Source organism: Protopterus annectens, chromosome 11.part0 (assembly GCF_019279795.1).
Source record: "Protopterus annectens isolate FY-2018-M chromosome 11.part0, PAN1.0, whole genome shotgun sequence".
Taxonomy (NCBI): domain Eukaryota; kingdom Metazoa; phylum Chordata; order Ceratodontiformes; family Protopteridae; genus Protopterus; species Protopterus annectens.
Window position 1 is genome coordinate 610,768,190 of NC_056745.1, and position 16,912 is coordinate 610,785,101.

General features: G+C 37.6%; 1 protein-coding gene across 5 annotated transcripts in view; it reads right to left on the minus strand.

The window, feature by feature from the left end:
- NAV3 (neuron navigator 3) overlaps positions 1 to 16,912 on the minus strand; it is a 1,719,037-nt gene that overhangs the window by 100,640 nt on the left and 1,601,485 nt on the right. For 4 of the 5 annotated variants that reach the window (XM_044088075.1, XM_044088074.1, XM_044088073.1 and 1 more), the window contains 2 exons: positions 14,663 to 14,835; positions 233 to 386 (listed from right to left, as the gene is read on the minus strand). In XM_044088075.1, coding sequence (XP_043944010.1) covers positions 233 to 386; positions 14,663 to 14,835 — 327 coding nt within the window. Of the gene's footprint in view, positions 1 to 232; positions 387 to 14,116; positions 14,204 to 14,662; positions 14,836 to 16,912 lie in introns of all 5 variants that reach the window. The other variant, XM_044088077.1, reaches the window with a different exon arrangement.

Consider the following 16,912-nt stretch of genomic DNA (forward strand, 5'->3'; position numbering starts at 1 on the left):
TATACAGTGTCTTCCTTTCCTTTCTTAGCCCTTTGCACATGCTTACAAATGCAAATAATGCAAATTACATTTCAATATTTCATACCACGGCCTTTTGCCCATCTGAAAATAACTTTTTTCTAAACAGTTGAAAAAGAAACAAACATATCACTGCAAAATATAATTAGTTTATGACGAGAGAGTCACCCTAAGCTATATATAAAACAAAGCATCACAATCCACTTATACTAACCTGCATACGGTTCATGGCTTCCCTGATTTGATCGAGCTGATGTGCGGAACTGAGGGCCTCCAGTCGAATATCTGTCAGCTTCAGTTCTTTCTCCCTAAGCTCATTCTTTAGCTGAAGAATTATTTCTGTTTCAGCTTCTGTGCATTCCAGAATCCTTCAGGGAGGAGCATATAAAGGTTAATGACCTTTCCTAAAATATCAACAATTAAAACAAACACTAATATTTAGCATTCTATGCCTCTTTAAATGTGATTAACAATGCATGAGATTGTCCGTATTGAAACAAACACTGAATATTTTAGGAACTTCAGTATGTCACTTTTATCTGCAACCATGTTTAAAATATTTTTATATCACATGTATATGCTTCATGGTATTTTTCTTCCTGTCATCTAGTCTGAAATGGAGCCTAAATGGTAAGATGTAATCAGTCAATGGAGCCTGAATGTTAAAGTGTAATCTGTCAATGGAGCCTCAATGGTAAGGTATAATCAGTCAATGGAGCCTGAATGGTAAGGTGTAATCAGTCAATGGAGCCTGAATGGTTAAGGCGTAATCAGTTAATACAGCCTGAATGGTAAGGTGTAATCAATTAATGGAGCCTGAATGGTAAGGTGTAATCAGTCAATGGAGCCTGAATGGTAAGGTATAATCAGTCAATGGAGCCTGAATGGTAAGGTGTAATCAGTCAATGGAGCCTGAATGGTAAGGTGTAATCAGTCAATGGAGCCTGAATGGTAAGGTGTAATCAGTCAATAGAGCCTGAATGGTTAAGGCGTAATCAGTTAATACAGCCTGAATGGTAAGGTATAATCAATTAATGGAGCCTGAATGGTAAGGTGTATTCAGTCAATAGAGCTTGAATGGTAAGGTGTAATCAGTCAATGGAGCCTGAATGGAAAGGTGTAGTCAGTCAATGGTACCTGAATGGTTAAGGTACAATCTGTTAATACAACCTGAACAGTAAGGTGTAATCAGTCAATGGAGCCTGAATGGTTAAGGTGTAATCAGTCTATGGAGCCTGAATGGTTAAGGTGTAATCAGTTATACAGCCCGAATGGTTAAGGTGTAATCAGTTAACAGAGCCCGAATGGTTAAGGTGTAATCAGTCAATGCAGCCTGAATGGCCAAGGTGTAATCAGTCAATGGAGCCTGAATGGCTAAGGTGTAATCAGTCAATGGAGCCTGAATGGTTAAGGTGTAATCAGTTATACAGCCTGAATGGTAAGGTATAATCAATTAATGGAGCCTGAATGGTAAGGTGTATTCAGTCAGTAGAGCTTGAATGGTAAGGTGTAATCAGTCAATGGAGCCTGAATGGTAAGGTGTAGTCAGTCAATGGAGCCTGAATGGTTAAGGTATAATCAGCTAATACAACCTGAATGGTAAGGTGTAATCAGTCAATGGAGCCTGAATGGTTATGGTGTAATCAGTCAATGGAGCCTGAATGGTTATGGTGTAATCAGTCAATGGAGCCTGAATGGTAAGGTATAATCAGTTAATACAGCCTGAACGGTAAGGTGTAATCAGTCAATGGAGCCTGAATGGTTAAGATGTAATCAGTCTATGGAGCCTGAATGGTTAAGGTGTAATCAGTTATACAGCCTGAATGGTTAAGGTGTAATTAGTTAACAGAGCCTGAATGGTTAAGATGTAATCCGTCAATAGAGCCTGAATGGCTAAGGTGTAATCAGTCAATGGAGCCTGAATGGTTAAGGTGTAATCAGTCAATGGAGCCTGAATGGTAAGGTTTAATCAGTCAATGGAGCCTGAATGGTAAGGTATAATCAGTCAATGGAGCCAGAATGGTTAAGGTGCAATCAGTCAATGGAGACTGAATGGTTAATGTGTAATCAGTTAATACAGCCTGAATGGTAAGGTGTAATCCATCAATGGAGCCTGAATGGTTAAAGTGTAATCAGTCAATGGAGCCTGAATGGTAAGGTGTAATCAGTAAATGGAGCCTGAATAGTAAGGTGTAATCAGTCAATAGAGTCTGGAATGGTTAAGGTGTAGTCAATGGAGCCTGAATGGTTAAGGTGTAATCAGTTACTACAGCCTGAATGCTTAAGGTGTAATCAGTTACTACAGCCTGAATGCTTAAGGTGTAATCAGTTATACAGCCTGAATGGTTAAGGTGTAATCAGTGAATATAACCTAAATGGTAAGGTGTAATCAGTCAATAGAGCCTGGAATGGTTAAGGTGTAGTCATGGAGCTTGAATGGTTAAGGTGTAATCCATCAATGGAGCCTGAATGGTTAAAGTATAATCAGTCAATGGAGCCTGAATGGTAAGGTGTAATCAGTCAATAGAGCTTGGAATGGTTAAGGTGTAGTCAATGCAGCCTGAATGGTTAAGGTGTAATCAGTTAATACAGCCTGAATGGTTAAGGTGTAATCAGTTATACAGCCTGAATGGTTAAGGTGTAATCAGTCAATGGAACCTGAATGGTAAGGTGTAATCAGTCAATGGAACCTGAATGGAAAGGTGTAATCACCAGTAATATCAGCAGGTATTTATAAGGATGTAGAGGAAGAAGCACACAGAAACTGGGCATGTACTCAGCCCTCGGATAAGTAAAATACAGTCTTTGCCCGAGTGACAACTCATGGATCAAAATATTAGAGGACTGCTACCTAGGTCAAGACTATGCATACAGGTATTTACTTTTTACTTGTTTTGCAATTAGTTTTTATGCCAATGAATTGTCCCGATTCAACTAACTTTCTCAGTCCCATCAGTTCAGATCAAAGAGTTACAAGCAGTGGAAATCAACATTTCATCTCATTAATGAAAGCTTTAGCTACAGGAAGCTCACAGTCATCATCTAGTTTTGTTTTTCAACATGGCTGTTGAAAAATATTGAGCCCCATTTCAGCAAACGTATCTCATTAGTTTCTTTTGCACTGGCTTAAAAGTCAAATAGCAGTAGTGGCATTCTCCCGTACCAACACAGCATCTCCCCCTTGCATTCCAAGAGCACTCCAACAAACACAAAGGACATGTAGGGACTATACCATTGGAGCACAATGAAAAAGTGGTCCTAGGAACCAGATTTGGAAATGGCAGCGTCACCCACCTGGGGTTGAAACATTTTATCAGTCTGATGTGATGGCAAAGGTAGCTTAGTAATTTTTTTTTTTTGTGGCTGGAAGAAGGTAGAAATGAGCAATGAGTAGGTTGTTTTATGGTTAAATAGAGAAGGTGGCTGATTCCTGGGTAACCTAGCAGCAATAGTTGGCAAAACAGGTAAGATGTAAAGACTAAAAATAAAGAAATACCTCAACTGCCAAAAGTAAATTACCACAACTTTTGTCACAGAAAAAAATAGCTAAAACTTAGTTTTAACAACTTTTTACCATAAAAGTAAAAAGTAAAGTTCTCACATGATAGCAATTAAAAATTCCCCTAGATAAATTTAATTACGTTTTGCAGAAAAATAATGCTTTCAGTCATAAAATTCACATGGTTTGGTCACGGAGAAGGTGCCCTGAAAACTTTGGAAGCTAGCCCAGTGCTTTGTCCTGTAGAGGATACAGCCCATATAGGTAAGGCGACTACAGCAGTGATCAAATGAACAACATCACAACTGGTGCTGCTCTGCTTGGTCCAGTATGCAACAGACCATGTTTTCAGGTTTGAGCTGACCTGAAATGGAAAATCTGCTTTCGAAATAATCCAGTTGCACAGGCAGGGTGCCATAAATGTATGCATGTATGTATTTATTTAATTACTTATTTAGAGTTATTAACCAGAGGGTTTGTACAACTAAACACTTCAGCCACAATACAAACCTATTTAGGGTAAAGAAGAAAAACTAAATAGAACAGGTGTACAATATATACATTAAACCATACAGGTGGAGCAGAGAAGATGACATAATACAGCACTGCAAAAGTAAACAAGAAAACAATATAAAAGGACATGAACATGTCAGACTGCAAAAGGAAATGATGCAGAACATTCAGCATATAACACAGACTTTTGTAGCACTAGTTTAATTTATGCAGACAATTGTTCAGTAAAAAAACAAGTAAGTTTGAAAGTAGTTGTAAAGTTGTTTGCGTACATGCCAGATGGAAAATTACACAAAGTTGCCATGGCAGCCCATAATACAAAGATAATCCATTAACAAAATTAGTAGGCCAATTTTCAAATACAGTGGAGTGAGTGTCTAACAGGTATGTGAGAATCAAGAAGAAAGAAAGTCATTTCTGTTCTTTGCATGCTTTGTGTTGTATTAAAAAGACAAGACTGCCTGGATTTGCTGTAATATCTTGCAGTGAACTAGGGTGTGACTGGCTGGAGGCATGGACACTGGTGAGGACTGGGTTCCACTGACAGGCTCCTTTTACAGAAGGTGAAGTAGGTTTACACAGTTTAATACTTAAAGAAACTGGAACCATTTACAAGTGTGACGTCTTGAGGAGGTCCACAACCAAAGGTGGAGTAATGTTGTACACCCAGCTTTGACTGGGGATGCATTCTTAGGTTAAAAGCAGCTCTGTTGGAATAGTTTCATAAAGTGTTTTATGAGTGACTTTTTCAAAGGGAGTGTGACGGGGGTATTTCTAATTTCTTTAGAGAATTTATTACCTGTGGCTGACACTAATACAGGAAAGGGTCACCTCAACTGACAAATCAGTTCTCTATCAAAAAAATGACAATACAATTGATTAGTGCCGAGTAACTCCACTGCTGAACTGACAGCTTGCATTCTGTGAGAGTTTTTAGAAGCACTGTGGCAACACTCAGTGGCAGAAAGGTTTGTCTTTCCACATTGAAATGTGGCATGGTTGATGTCCATATAACTTATCTGTCATATTTCAAAATGACAAAACACCACAGTTTTGCAACTGACCAATCTTGTGAGATACAGCACTACTCTGTCAGTGGTGATGATGAAGATGACTGTGGTTGCAAACCTCTGTTGCTGGGTTACTAACTGTGATTTCTAGGGACCATCACATACCCTGATTTTACAGAGTTTGCACTGGCCCTCATTCAAACAGTACATTACATACAAGACCCTAACTCTTTATGATAAGGGCCCTCACTATTTGCCAGACTTTCTATCCAAATACAGGCCTTGCTGAATTCTCCATTCTGACAAACAGGGTCTTTTACCCATTCCATTATATAACCTGAAGTCATTAGGGCCCACTTTTGTACAGCCTGCTCCCTACTTGGCTGTGGGACTGCCCCACTTTAGCTGGTTGTAAGTGGGAATTAGTATGACACTTGTTTGAATTAGCTTATAACTGACATGTTTTCCATCACTATTCATTTGTCATTAGACTTACGTTTGCACTGTTTTATGTATGTTTATGGTAAATTATGTCTTATTGCCAAGTTTGTATTTTAATTATTTCACCTGTTTGTTATTGTTATTAATTTATACAGTGCTTGGGTCAGCCACCTATACATCACCATTACCAGGGACTCTGTATGACTTTGGCTTTCTGCCATAGCAACAATGTTTAGTCATATAAATTCATTTTTCATCACGTACAATGTAGATGATATGACTCACATTTGTGGAATAAAACCCATATCATTACTGGTATACCGATATATAAAAAAATAAGGAGAAAAAAATATAAAAGGATATTTACAGTTTAAAAGGAAAGAAAAAAAATCTAAGACATTTTTGTTGCTAAATGTCCCTTGAATTTTCTTTGCAGTGAATCTGAATTACATGTGGCCCATGATAATATCCACATAACCCTCCTTAATTGTTACACATAGACAAAACAGAGGGAAGGTACCTTTAGCTGAATGTCTGTATACTATAACACTCACAAAATTATGCAGTGCAAAAAAAATAGTCTGAAGCTGAGATTGTTGCAAGGTGGGATGTTTTGACCTGTTTTTTTCTGGACAGTAAATGAATAACACTTTATAATAAATGGTTGCTCATGCATGTTGAACAAGGAGCAACAAGGCTGTTTGCTTGCTAATGGTGGTTGTTTATTCCTTCTCATGTCATGACAAATGCTTCCCTCAGTACTATTCATCATAAATGGAATACTATAGCTTCAGTGTTAGTTTCAGAAATGGTGGTTGTGACTTCTCTATTCATGACCCTGAGGGAGGTATGAACCGTAAAAGTGATTTGGAATCACACAGAACATTTTGATGATGGCTTTTTCTGTGGTGCAAGTAAACATTCTACATTCACGTAGTGGTAGCCATGGACATGCTGTTGTCATCTTGTGATCCTGGACTTTGTTGAATTATTCAGCACTACTCCTAGGCCACCATAAGCCCCCCCCCCCAATAGGAAACAGTAGAGTGGGATGCCCATTCATTAATGTATACATGTATCCTAATTGGAATTATTATTCTAAATTAAGTCTCAGGCCAGCAGTCATTGTCATATGTTATTAGAAGGTATGCTTTAAAGGACCTTCCTAATATATGCCCAGTTTGTTCTTTTTGCTTTGGGTAAGGTGTGGCCCATCTAATGTAAAATACTTTCATACACTAGGTGATTGTATTAAATTATGCTAAATGGGTTAAGAAAAATGAATATTATCTGAACCATGAGCGTTTATCAGACACCTGTAATAAAATGACATGGCTTATTTGAAGAATTTTAGGAATATTTTAAGTTAAAACAATATGTAAACGCCCCATGTCTTGGAGTGGGTAAACGCATGAATTACTCACAGAATTACCCTAGTGTCCCTAGTGTGTTGCTGTAATGCAATGTCAATCTTTTTAAATGTAAATTGTTACCTTTTTAAAATAATGGCATTGTATAATAAAGATGTTGTCCATGTTTCACCAGATTGCACTGATGTGAGTCAGTAGGATGTGCCTTAGTGATGTACAGTTCATGCACTCATTAATGTAAACTGTTACAAACTGACAGTACACTAATACATGTACCTTCGGTTACTGTACAACTGGTATCAGATAAAAGTAATGGATGGCATGTAGCACAGACATTGGCACATCTTACTAAAATTTAAACTATGTCGACCCCTAATAATATAATATGTATGTAATTTACTACTTGAGAATCCATTATGTTTTTTAGGAAAAAAAAATAGTATGAGATCACTTTAATCACCTTTTGGCAACCACGAATAGCAGCTGCACATTTTTAAGTGGGAGACACACTGATGAGTATTGCAGTGTGGCTGCTGAATGCTTATGTCAACTGTGAACAGTTTTATTGTAGTTGAGATACTCAGCAGCAGGGCAGGAAAGCAAGACTGTGTTTCATCTTATGTGCCTCCAGACTGAGTCATCAGTCTTAAACTTTCTTTGTAACCCAAAAAGTAGCACATTTTGTGACTCAGTGGACTATTTCTTTTTGCTAAATGAAACAGACTAATAAAGTTATTCCCTTCCAGTGATACTTTTTAAGTATATGATTAGTATTGTTCTCCAACAGATTATTGTTATTAATATCTGTTTAATGGTGCAGAGCGCTGATTGCAATGGACCAATTTCAGGCACAGCCCAAGTCCGTCAATCACAACAATTACGAGCAAAGAGATAAACAAAGATATTATTAAAACCGACTTGCACAAATTTGTATGAACACTATACACAGCATGTGAAAGCACCAGATAATAAGTCCTTACTTCATACAAATTGTTGCGTCAGCAATGGATAAACGCCAGGGGCCCTAAAATATGGGGAAAGAGTAAAGCAAGAGGACGACTGAAAGGTATGGAGAAAAAGATGTAGCAAGATAGTGGGTAAGATAGAGAGCAAAAGAGAGGTCTTTGAGATGTGTCCTGACAGTGAACGACTACATTGGACTTGTTGAAGGAGATGAGCTTTGAACATGGTCTGAATTTCAAGGAAGAGAAGTCATTTAGGCACAAGGGAAGAGAGACTCAGAGTTTAGGAGCTTGAATACAGAAGATAAGATTTGTGTGATACTTTTGGTTGGGGGGGGGGGGTGGAGGATGGACTAGGACTGGTCATGACTTCCCAGACTATATGAAGGGATTTTGTTGGTGTGTTTTGCTAGCAAAGGAATGTTTTCTAGATTTATTAGTTTAAACAGAAGCAAGCCTAATAAAATGTCAGCCTTTCATTTGATAGGTAGCTATTTAGCTTTGGTAAGTATTAGACAGTGGTGTTCATGAGATGAGAAGATTTTGATGAAACAACATACTTTATTTGAGACAGTCTGTCGTTTTAATGCATTTTTGCTTGAGGCTGTTGCAAATAATGAAAGCATACCTCTCAGCTTGTAGTCATTGAAAATAGGAACAAAGGCACTTGAAAAGTGGATACATCCAGCCAAAAATCTGGACATCACACAAGCATAACATTTGAAAATAAAATGGCACATGACACTTACCATTTCCATGTGTGAGACTACTCATAAACACGTTTAAAAAACAGAAAGTCACAAAAATGATGGACAAATAACAGCACATTATCAAAGAGACAATGGAAAATCTGTATACTTTCATGAGCTATATTGGAAAATTTTATCACAAAAGAGAATTTTTTTTTTCTTCACGAAAGTGGGAGATGTAAGATGTGTGTCCTCTTTCATTAAATTATTGGTGCCATTAGTATGTTAGTCATTTAGTGTGGTTTTCTATGTACTAGACAGCTTCAAAAATCATGTGTGATGGGGGATTCAGGAAAATTGCATGAATGTGTAAATATGTCTGGAAATAGAGACATACCTTCAAAAATAGGTATGTCATGTGCCGGGATTAATTAGGCCTTAAAATAGGAATCCATTCATCCATCCACCCATAATTCCTTTTTCTTTTTTCACACAGGGTCAGGGTGGAATGTTCCTCCAAAATCTGGAGAGCTGAACGTTGTGAATGGAAGGCTATATTCAAGATGAGCTAACAGTACTCCCTTAGCTTCCTGTGAATCTTGCTGAAGTGGATAATAACAAAGATAGTTTATGGGCCCTGAAAAGGAGCTGCTAATTTTTTTCATTTTTGTTATCAGATTTTGGAAATTTAGGGACTGGTTCAATTATATATATATCTATACTTCAAAGAGGATAATGTCGTAATGGGGTTTTGGAAGATCATTAATCTGCAGGGAGACTATTGCTTTTAACAGTTTGATTGAGTTCCAAAGGGTACGGCTTCTGTTTTTTTTGAAGGGCTGAGAAGAAGTTTGTAATAGTTTAACTGTTTGCTTAGGAAGCAAAGACCATCAAACTGTATTTTGATTTCATAGTGAGATGGGCTTAATTGCCAGATTACTAAATAATCTTTATACAAAATTAGAGGGAGGTGGGGGGTGTTACACAGTAGATTACTGATGAAAAGTGAGAAAAGTAAAGGTGCAAGAACAGAATCTTGTTGGACTTCTTTATGTAGATAAGTTTGATTAGAGATGGAAAAGCCTATTTTGACCTTGAAGAGTCTGCTGGGTAAAATGTTCTAGAACCAAGACAAAGCCTTGCTACTAACTCAAATAATAATCAAGTGATTCAGCAGTAGAGAGTGACCAACCAGGACAAAAGACTTGATGGGGGCACCTGTGAGGTGGCCTATCTCCATGTTTAATGGAAAGTCATCAGTAAGGGTCCATAATTTAGTCACGGTGCAGAATGTGGCATTATTTATTTACAAGTAAAGTATTTATTTAGTTATTTACAGCATTAAAATTCTTACTGAGATAAGTATTGTACAGTGATAAAAGACTAACATTTAGAAAGGGCACCCTATAAAAATAATCAATTTTAATAGAGTAAAACATTAAAAGGCGGTACTAAAGTAACAACTGTTTCCTATATAGGGCTAAGGAAGACCATTCCAAAAAAGTGAAATTTCAGAGACATCTCTGTGATGAACACTTGTATAAATTATGACAGGTAATTCCAAAAAACTAGAGTGAGGTAAGCAAAGATATCCTGCCAGAAGTTTGCAAGCATGTCTTTGGAACTGTAGCAGCCCCATCACCTTATGAGTGACCCAGTGGTGATGTACGAAACTAAAAGCTCTTTCATATAAGCACAACCCAGGCTGTGCAGAGCCTGGTAGGAGAAAAGGAGCATTTTATACACTGAGCTGGGTGACTATAAGTCAGTAGAAATCTCAGGTGTAACATGACATTAATGAGATTTCCCAGCAAGAACCTCACTGCAGAATTGCGCATCCTCTGCTGTTATGTTAAATCACTATCCGACAATCCATTTTAAAGGGACAATTAGTAGTCCATTTGAGGCAATACCATCACTGTAGCTAAACCCAGTGGTGGAATAAATTCCACATCCATGCAATGTTCTTTACATGCAAATAATATGTCTTCAATTCCAGCTGGCATCTGGTCCTGTCCTCAAGGATCTATTTCAAATCATAGACATGGACAGCAAATTCCAGTATATCTCCCCACCATATATTATAAGGGCAGAAGTAGAGAATATGCAAAGGACATTCATAGGCATCCAGCAGTAATCCCTCTTTCTTTGATAAATAAAATTAAGTAAAAGACTGCGTTATTTGTTAAGTGCATAAACACACTGAACAATTATTTTTAATTGAAACCAGACTCTCCAACAGTCAATGGAAAATTGTATCCAGGCATTCTTCAGGAATAGTGAAATATGACACACATTCCTTACGGAAGGTGAGGTTAATAAGAATTTCATCAGCATAGTACTGTCAGGACAGGTGTTGACCTCTCTAAGGGGCAGCATATACATTATAAATAACAATGGCACTAAATCAAACCTCAAGACATTCTGCAGTCTTGAGGGCAGCTGATTGAGAAATTAATTCCTGAAGTTACCCTTTATGAGCAGCCCAAAAAGAAAAGGCAAACAAATCAAGCATGATGCTAGCAAAACAATGGTAATCTTTAAAATCCTTGATTAGGGTATCCCGATAACAGTGTCAAAACCCATTGAGAGAGTGAGGAGAGCCAAGATGAAACAATCCCTTCTAATCTCTAGCTATGAGATCTCTAACACCATGCACAAGGGCTGGTTCAGTGCAAACACAAAAATCAGACTGACATGCCAGAGGTCATAACATATTAACAGGAATACATCAACAGAAAAATCACATTCTCAATAACTTTATTGAAGGAAAGGTTACAGATGGAGCAGTAATGCTCAAAAATGTTCAGAAGAACTTTTGTTTTCAGCACTGGGAGTGACTACAACCTTCTTTAATGCAGATGAGAAGACCCTCCCCCCTTTCTTAGAGTACTGATTAATCCTGAAAATAACTCCCAGAGAGCAAACTTTCACACTTTTTATTGTTCAGGAAATGTATGTTGATGCAAACCCATTCAGTAACTTTTAACTGACTTTCAGTAATATTAAAAAAATTGTGTCTGATTTTGCCCCCCCACCCCATTTATTTTTTATGTTTTTCAGAATTCCTAAGTTGTTAGCTCAATCATATTGCCAAAAGGAATGGATTTAGGTGGGAGCCGACCAAGAATGTGGAACAGTGCTGCAGTATTTGAGTAAAGAGACTAGAGAAAGCTCTACCATGTGGGATGCATGGCTAGGCTTTGTGGTCGTTAGACTAGTAAACACCTATGAACAAGAATGAACACTTGTGGAAATTAGGATAAGAATTGATACGTGGCATGATATGTAGTGTGATCTATTGGGTTTTATAAAAGAGTTAACCTAGTTTTAATTTATGTAAAATTTGTACATATTGCTGAATGCTATGGTATTATCTGCAGAAACTAACTCTTAGTCATTGCCTAAGATGGGTGAGCAGTGAAATAACAAATGTGTGCCACAACACAAATACCCATACAGATATGTAAAGAAACAGTGTATGAGGTAGAGACAGTGCCTGAACAGGAAAGGGACTCCTACCTCATAACTGTAATGTAGCAAAACAGGGTCACATGATAAGAAATGGATAGTTATAGGACCATCCACATGGAAAGGCAGAATAATATTAACAAGCCAATTCCCATGGTGTAGAGGACTGGAAACTTTACTATACCTCAGATGACCTAAAACTGATTAACAACCAGGGTACTGAGCTAACGGAATGGGGAGGGATAAGTGACTGAGGCTGGCTCACCCACCCAGAAAAAGGGAATGAGAAAAGTATTGATTTAAGTGTTCTGGCTGGAGAAGGTCCAGTAATGTACTCACCTGTAGAGGGACGGGGGCAGTGCAAGCAAGGCCAAAGAGTGTATGCACCCTAGCTGCACATTTGATTCACACACACACACACACACACACACACACACACACACACACACACACACACACACACACACACACACACACACACACACACACTTCAGCATAGCTAGCTGTTGCGCCACTCTAATTGGCTGATAGGAGTATAAGGAAAAACTCAACCTCCCACAGCACAATGGCCCCTTACTTAGTTCATATCTCTCCTATCTAGTACCTTCTAATGGAGGAAGGGGACAAGAATTAACAGTAATGGGGACAATGGAACACCAAAAGGACAATAACATAAATCAGCGGAAACAAAGATATCACTAAAGACATTATTTGTAATAACTCGTCTGACTAGCGGTAATATTTGTGTATGTGAATTCTGAGAAACGACACAGATAGGACAGAGATAATCCATGAAATGTAAATAAAATGGTATAACGGCTATGTGAAGAACTTTGGTTAATCTAAATGTATGTTGCAGGAAATACAAAAGATTATTTATTTCTCTTTGTTGACTGGGATAGGATGGCTGGGTCAAAAAGTCCAATTTGCAGGAGTGCCCCAGGCTGAGAAAATGTTACAGAAGTGTCATAGAATTTATATTGTTAAATGTGCATTATTTACAATGACTTACAATCACAGCCATATAATTTATACAGTTAAATGAAAATTATTTTTCCAGTGTTTTACAATCACAGTTTAAATAATAGTAGGTCAAAGAAAAGAAATACAGATGTCTTAATGTCTTAATATTATTGATTTGGTTGAAAAGGAAGGTAAAACTAAGTAGAACTGTAGTACAGAGTAGCTTGATTTAGTGCGTGACAATCTGATGAATAATGGATTTGAGAAAAATTGAGGTTAATTTGTGTGTCATTTTATGTCCCAGGAAAGGACAATTACATTAGGAAGACAGAAGAAAGATGTACGAGTTCGTTATGTGCATTAGTCCTTTTTCTTAGATTTAGTGTGCAGGTACATGACAGTTCTTAAGTTTATGGGTTTGTCACAATTCATATGTCATATGACAATGAATTCCACAGTTCTGATATGCTGACTGGGAATAGAGAATCATCTGAATTGCTTTTGGAGTTGGTGAGAAATTTAATAATATTTGCAATGGGCAAATAAGGTACACTACAGGAATATTCCTCCAGGATGACCAAAGAAAACAGAATTTAGAAAAGCTAAGCAAACTACTTGTTCAGTTACAGGGTGTTAAGTTCTAGAAATGGTAGAAATCAAGAATTTATGGCAAAGTCATGTACAAGAATCTTTTGCCTGGTTACAAGACATGGTGGTTTGGTAGCACAAAACAAGGAAGAACCTGCAGAAAGACCTGAGTAACAAACAAGAACAGAACAAATAAAATTATTTTAGTTTGATGGCTTGAGTGAGTGTTAAGGATCTTTTCCACTGGGAACACATATCTGAAAATTAGTTTTGAACTATTACAAGAAAGATGGTTACAACATATTAAGTACTGGAGTATATGTGATGCATATACTCCGGTACTTAACATATTATAAACATCTTAACCCAGAGTGCATGGCAGTGTACTAGTGTTTTTGAAGAACTGCATTTTCTGTTTTCCACTGTACAAGGAAATGGACCATCACAGCACTACAAATCTTGCAAAATAACATTTTGCTGACAACTGACATGCAAAAAGAAAAAAAAAAACAATAGACTGAAATCTGAGAAATGATTAGTCTAGTAAGTGCCACACTGATATACAGTACATGCACTACACTCTGTAATTTACCGAGATCTGTGCTTGTACACAACTGGGCCATTTTGCTTTTTCTTTGGAATCCAAATGGGTGATGACTTGAAAATATTATTAAATTCACTAAAAAGACATCCCAATAACAAATAGAAAAAACAAATAGAGAGAAATGATGGCATAAGGAAAATGAACAACATTTAAGAAATCAACACAACAGAAAAAAAAGTTACCAGTTGGCAAACTGACTACATAACCATCAAGTTGAAAGTATGAGATGAGAGTTCTTTGGAAAATAACTGCACAGAACAGACATAATGATGTAAAAATATTCTAAAAATTTTACAGTAGTTTCAGGGCTGTTCGGCTCTGATTAGGGATTGCTGAGTAGGAAGTAATAGGATTCTAGAAGCAGTGTATGTCCACGACAAAGGTAATTAAATGTTACTGCTTCTACCCAAGACATACAGTAGCAATTCGTTCTATAAATACAAATATGTGCTTTTCAAGAAGCAGTGCTAATCTTATGTCTTGCTTTATTTAGTATACATTTCACTGGACAGAATAATGGTTGTACAAACTTACTCTGAGGCAGACTGAGACAATTTCATTGCTGCACAGCCTGCGTCTCTGGAACCATGAGGCAACTTGGGTGATGACGGATAGGATGAATCAGTGATTTCTTCAATGTCTGAATGGGAAGAAGGGGGCTTTGTGGATTTCTTCTTTCCAAAGGCCTGCTTGAATGAGCTTCTTAGCTGAAAGACAAATTAGGCTAAGCTGTTAACTTGTGCCAAGTACATAATAAGCATTTTAGACTGTAGATGTCATTCTGCACATTAATTAAAGTCATAATAACACTGGGACCCTAGACATCAGCACAGTTAACACTATGTTCCTAACAAACTGATGGAGTGGTACACTTGATTAAGTTATGTAGAAATGTTAAAAAGAAAAAGGCAATGCAAAATTATTCACTGAAGTGCAGGTGTGGTCTAAAAACTACTGCTGCAAAGGAAACAAAATGTCATCCACTAGCTACAACATTATAATAAGACCACAAGCAAACACAACATTTCTGTTATGGGGGTGGTTCTAACACAAAGTGGCCCTGGGCTGAAATTCCTTTACACATACAGATTCTGGAGGCTGTCATACTCCATTGTGCAAGCTCTGGGAGAGTCTGCATTTACTGTGGCACACTTTATGGTTTATTTAAAAATAAATAATGTTACTGTTCCTCATAAATGACTATGATACATGGCCAGTGTTACACTGACTTCTGAGGGTAAATGCTGAAACATACAACATTAAGGTCTTAGCAATTGCCTCAGTAGCGCAAGGATTTGTCATCCTGCATCTCTTTACTAATATCTGTTTACCCTAACCCTAACTGACCATGAACCTAGCCTTTCAAAAACCCTTTTTTGTAACATTAAACCTAATCCAGACAGCTGGGACACTCACATTTTCCAGCAGACACACATTACACTAGATCTATGCTGTCATTTAACAATACTGTAACCCTAACCCACCTACACTCACACAAACATTCCTATCCCCTAATGTTGAAACTTTCATAATATCTGAAGGTTTTGGCATCAGTTTCACAAACCCACTTAATCAGAACTCTAAAAAGTCTGATGAATGGAACACTCGATTGCATTTCAGAGTCATTCACTATGTCGACCAGCAGCCAATTTGAAGGAGTTAATGATATCCATAAATACACACACACACACACACACACACACACACACACACACACACACACACACACACACACACACACACACACACACACACAAATACAGAATGCTCTCAAGTAATAAAAGAAAGTCCATGATGATTGCAGGTATTGTCTAAACCAATTAGTAGCCATGCCTTTGTGTACTTATGATGGTTAGGCTGGGCAACACATTCAGTAACGCCACCCGCAAAACAGTATCGTGCAGAGAATTTGGTATTATAGTACAAAAGGAAAAAAAGAAGTACTCAAAAAGAATGATACAGCAAATAAAAGATATTAAGCTGCAGGGAAATGTTTAAGAGTGTGTGAAGTTTGCTGTGTCACATGAAGTACAATGCTGATTCAGTGCTAAACCCAGTAAAGGAGGCAGCATTTATACTAAAGAGCAAATCAGATGCTAAAATAAAATTTCTAATAGAAATAAGAATTCAGAAGCCTAAGGAATCTAAATGGGGAAGTGGGGGTGCAGCTAACCTGTGATAAGTGGGGTTGCAGCTAACCTGTGATAAGTGGGGGTGCAGCTAACTTGTAATAAGTGGGGGGTGCAGCTAACCTGTGATAAGTGGGGGTGCAGCTAACTTGTGATAAGACAAAAGCAGAAGCCTGAGACAAAGCACTGATCCTAGAAACTGGGGCAGATGTTTCGAAAGGGAGCTGGGAACACTGTATATTACAAAAGGAAAAGAAAGGGAGAAAAAATGGATATTACAAGGGATACAAAAGCATCTGATTTATTTTCAAAGCTAGACAGACTATCCAGATTCTACACAATAACGCTGTCTGAGGACAATGTTAAACTGTGTATTTTCAATGGTACCATTCGTGAGCATTTTTTTTTCTGCTTACCATTCAGAATGTTTTCATCTCCAGAAGTACAAATTCACAACAAATGTCTGAAGGAATAGTAGGTATTGAAGTTCTCATTGATGAGGTATTCTGTGGTAAGACCTCTACAGTGAGTTATGTAACGCTGCATAAGATATAAGCCCAAGATCTGAGGTCTTACCTGGAGCTAAATAAGCTAAAGAGTTAATTTATGGTGGAAGAAATGACTTACCGAAGTGCCAAACTGCATGCATCAGGCA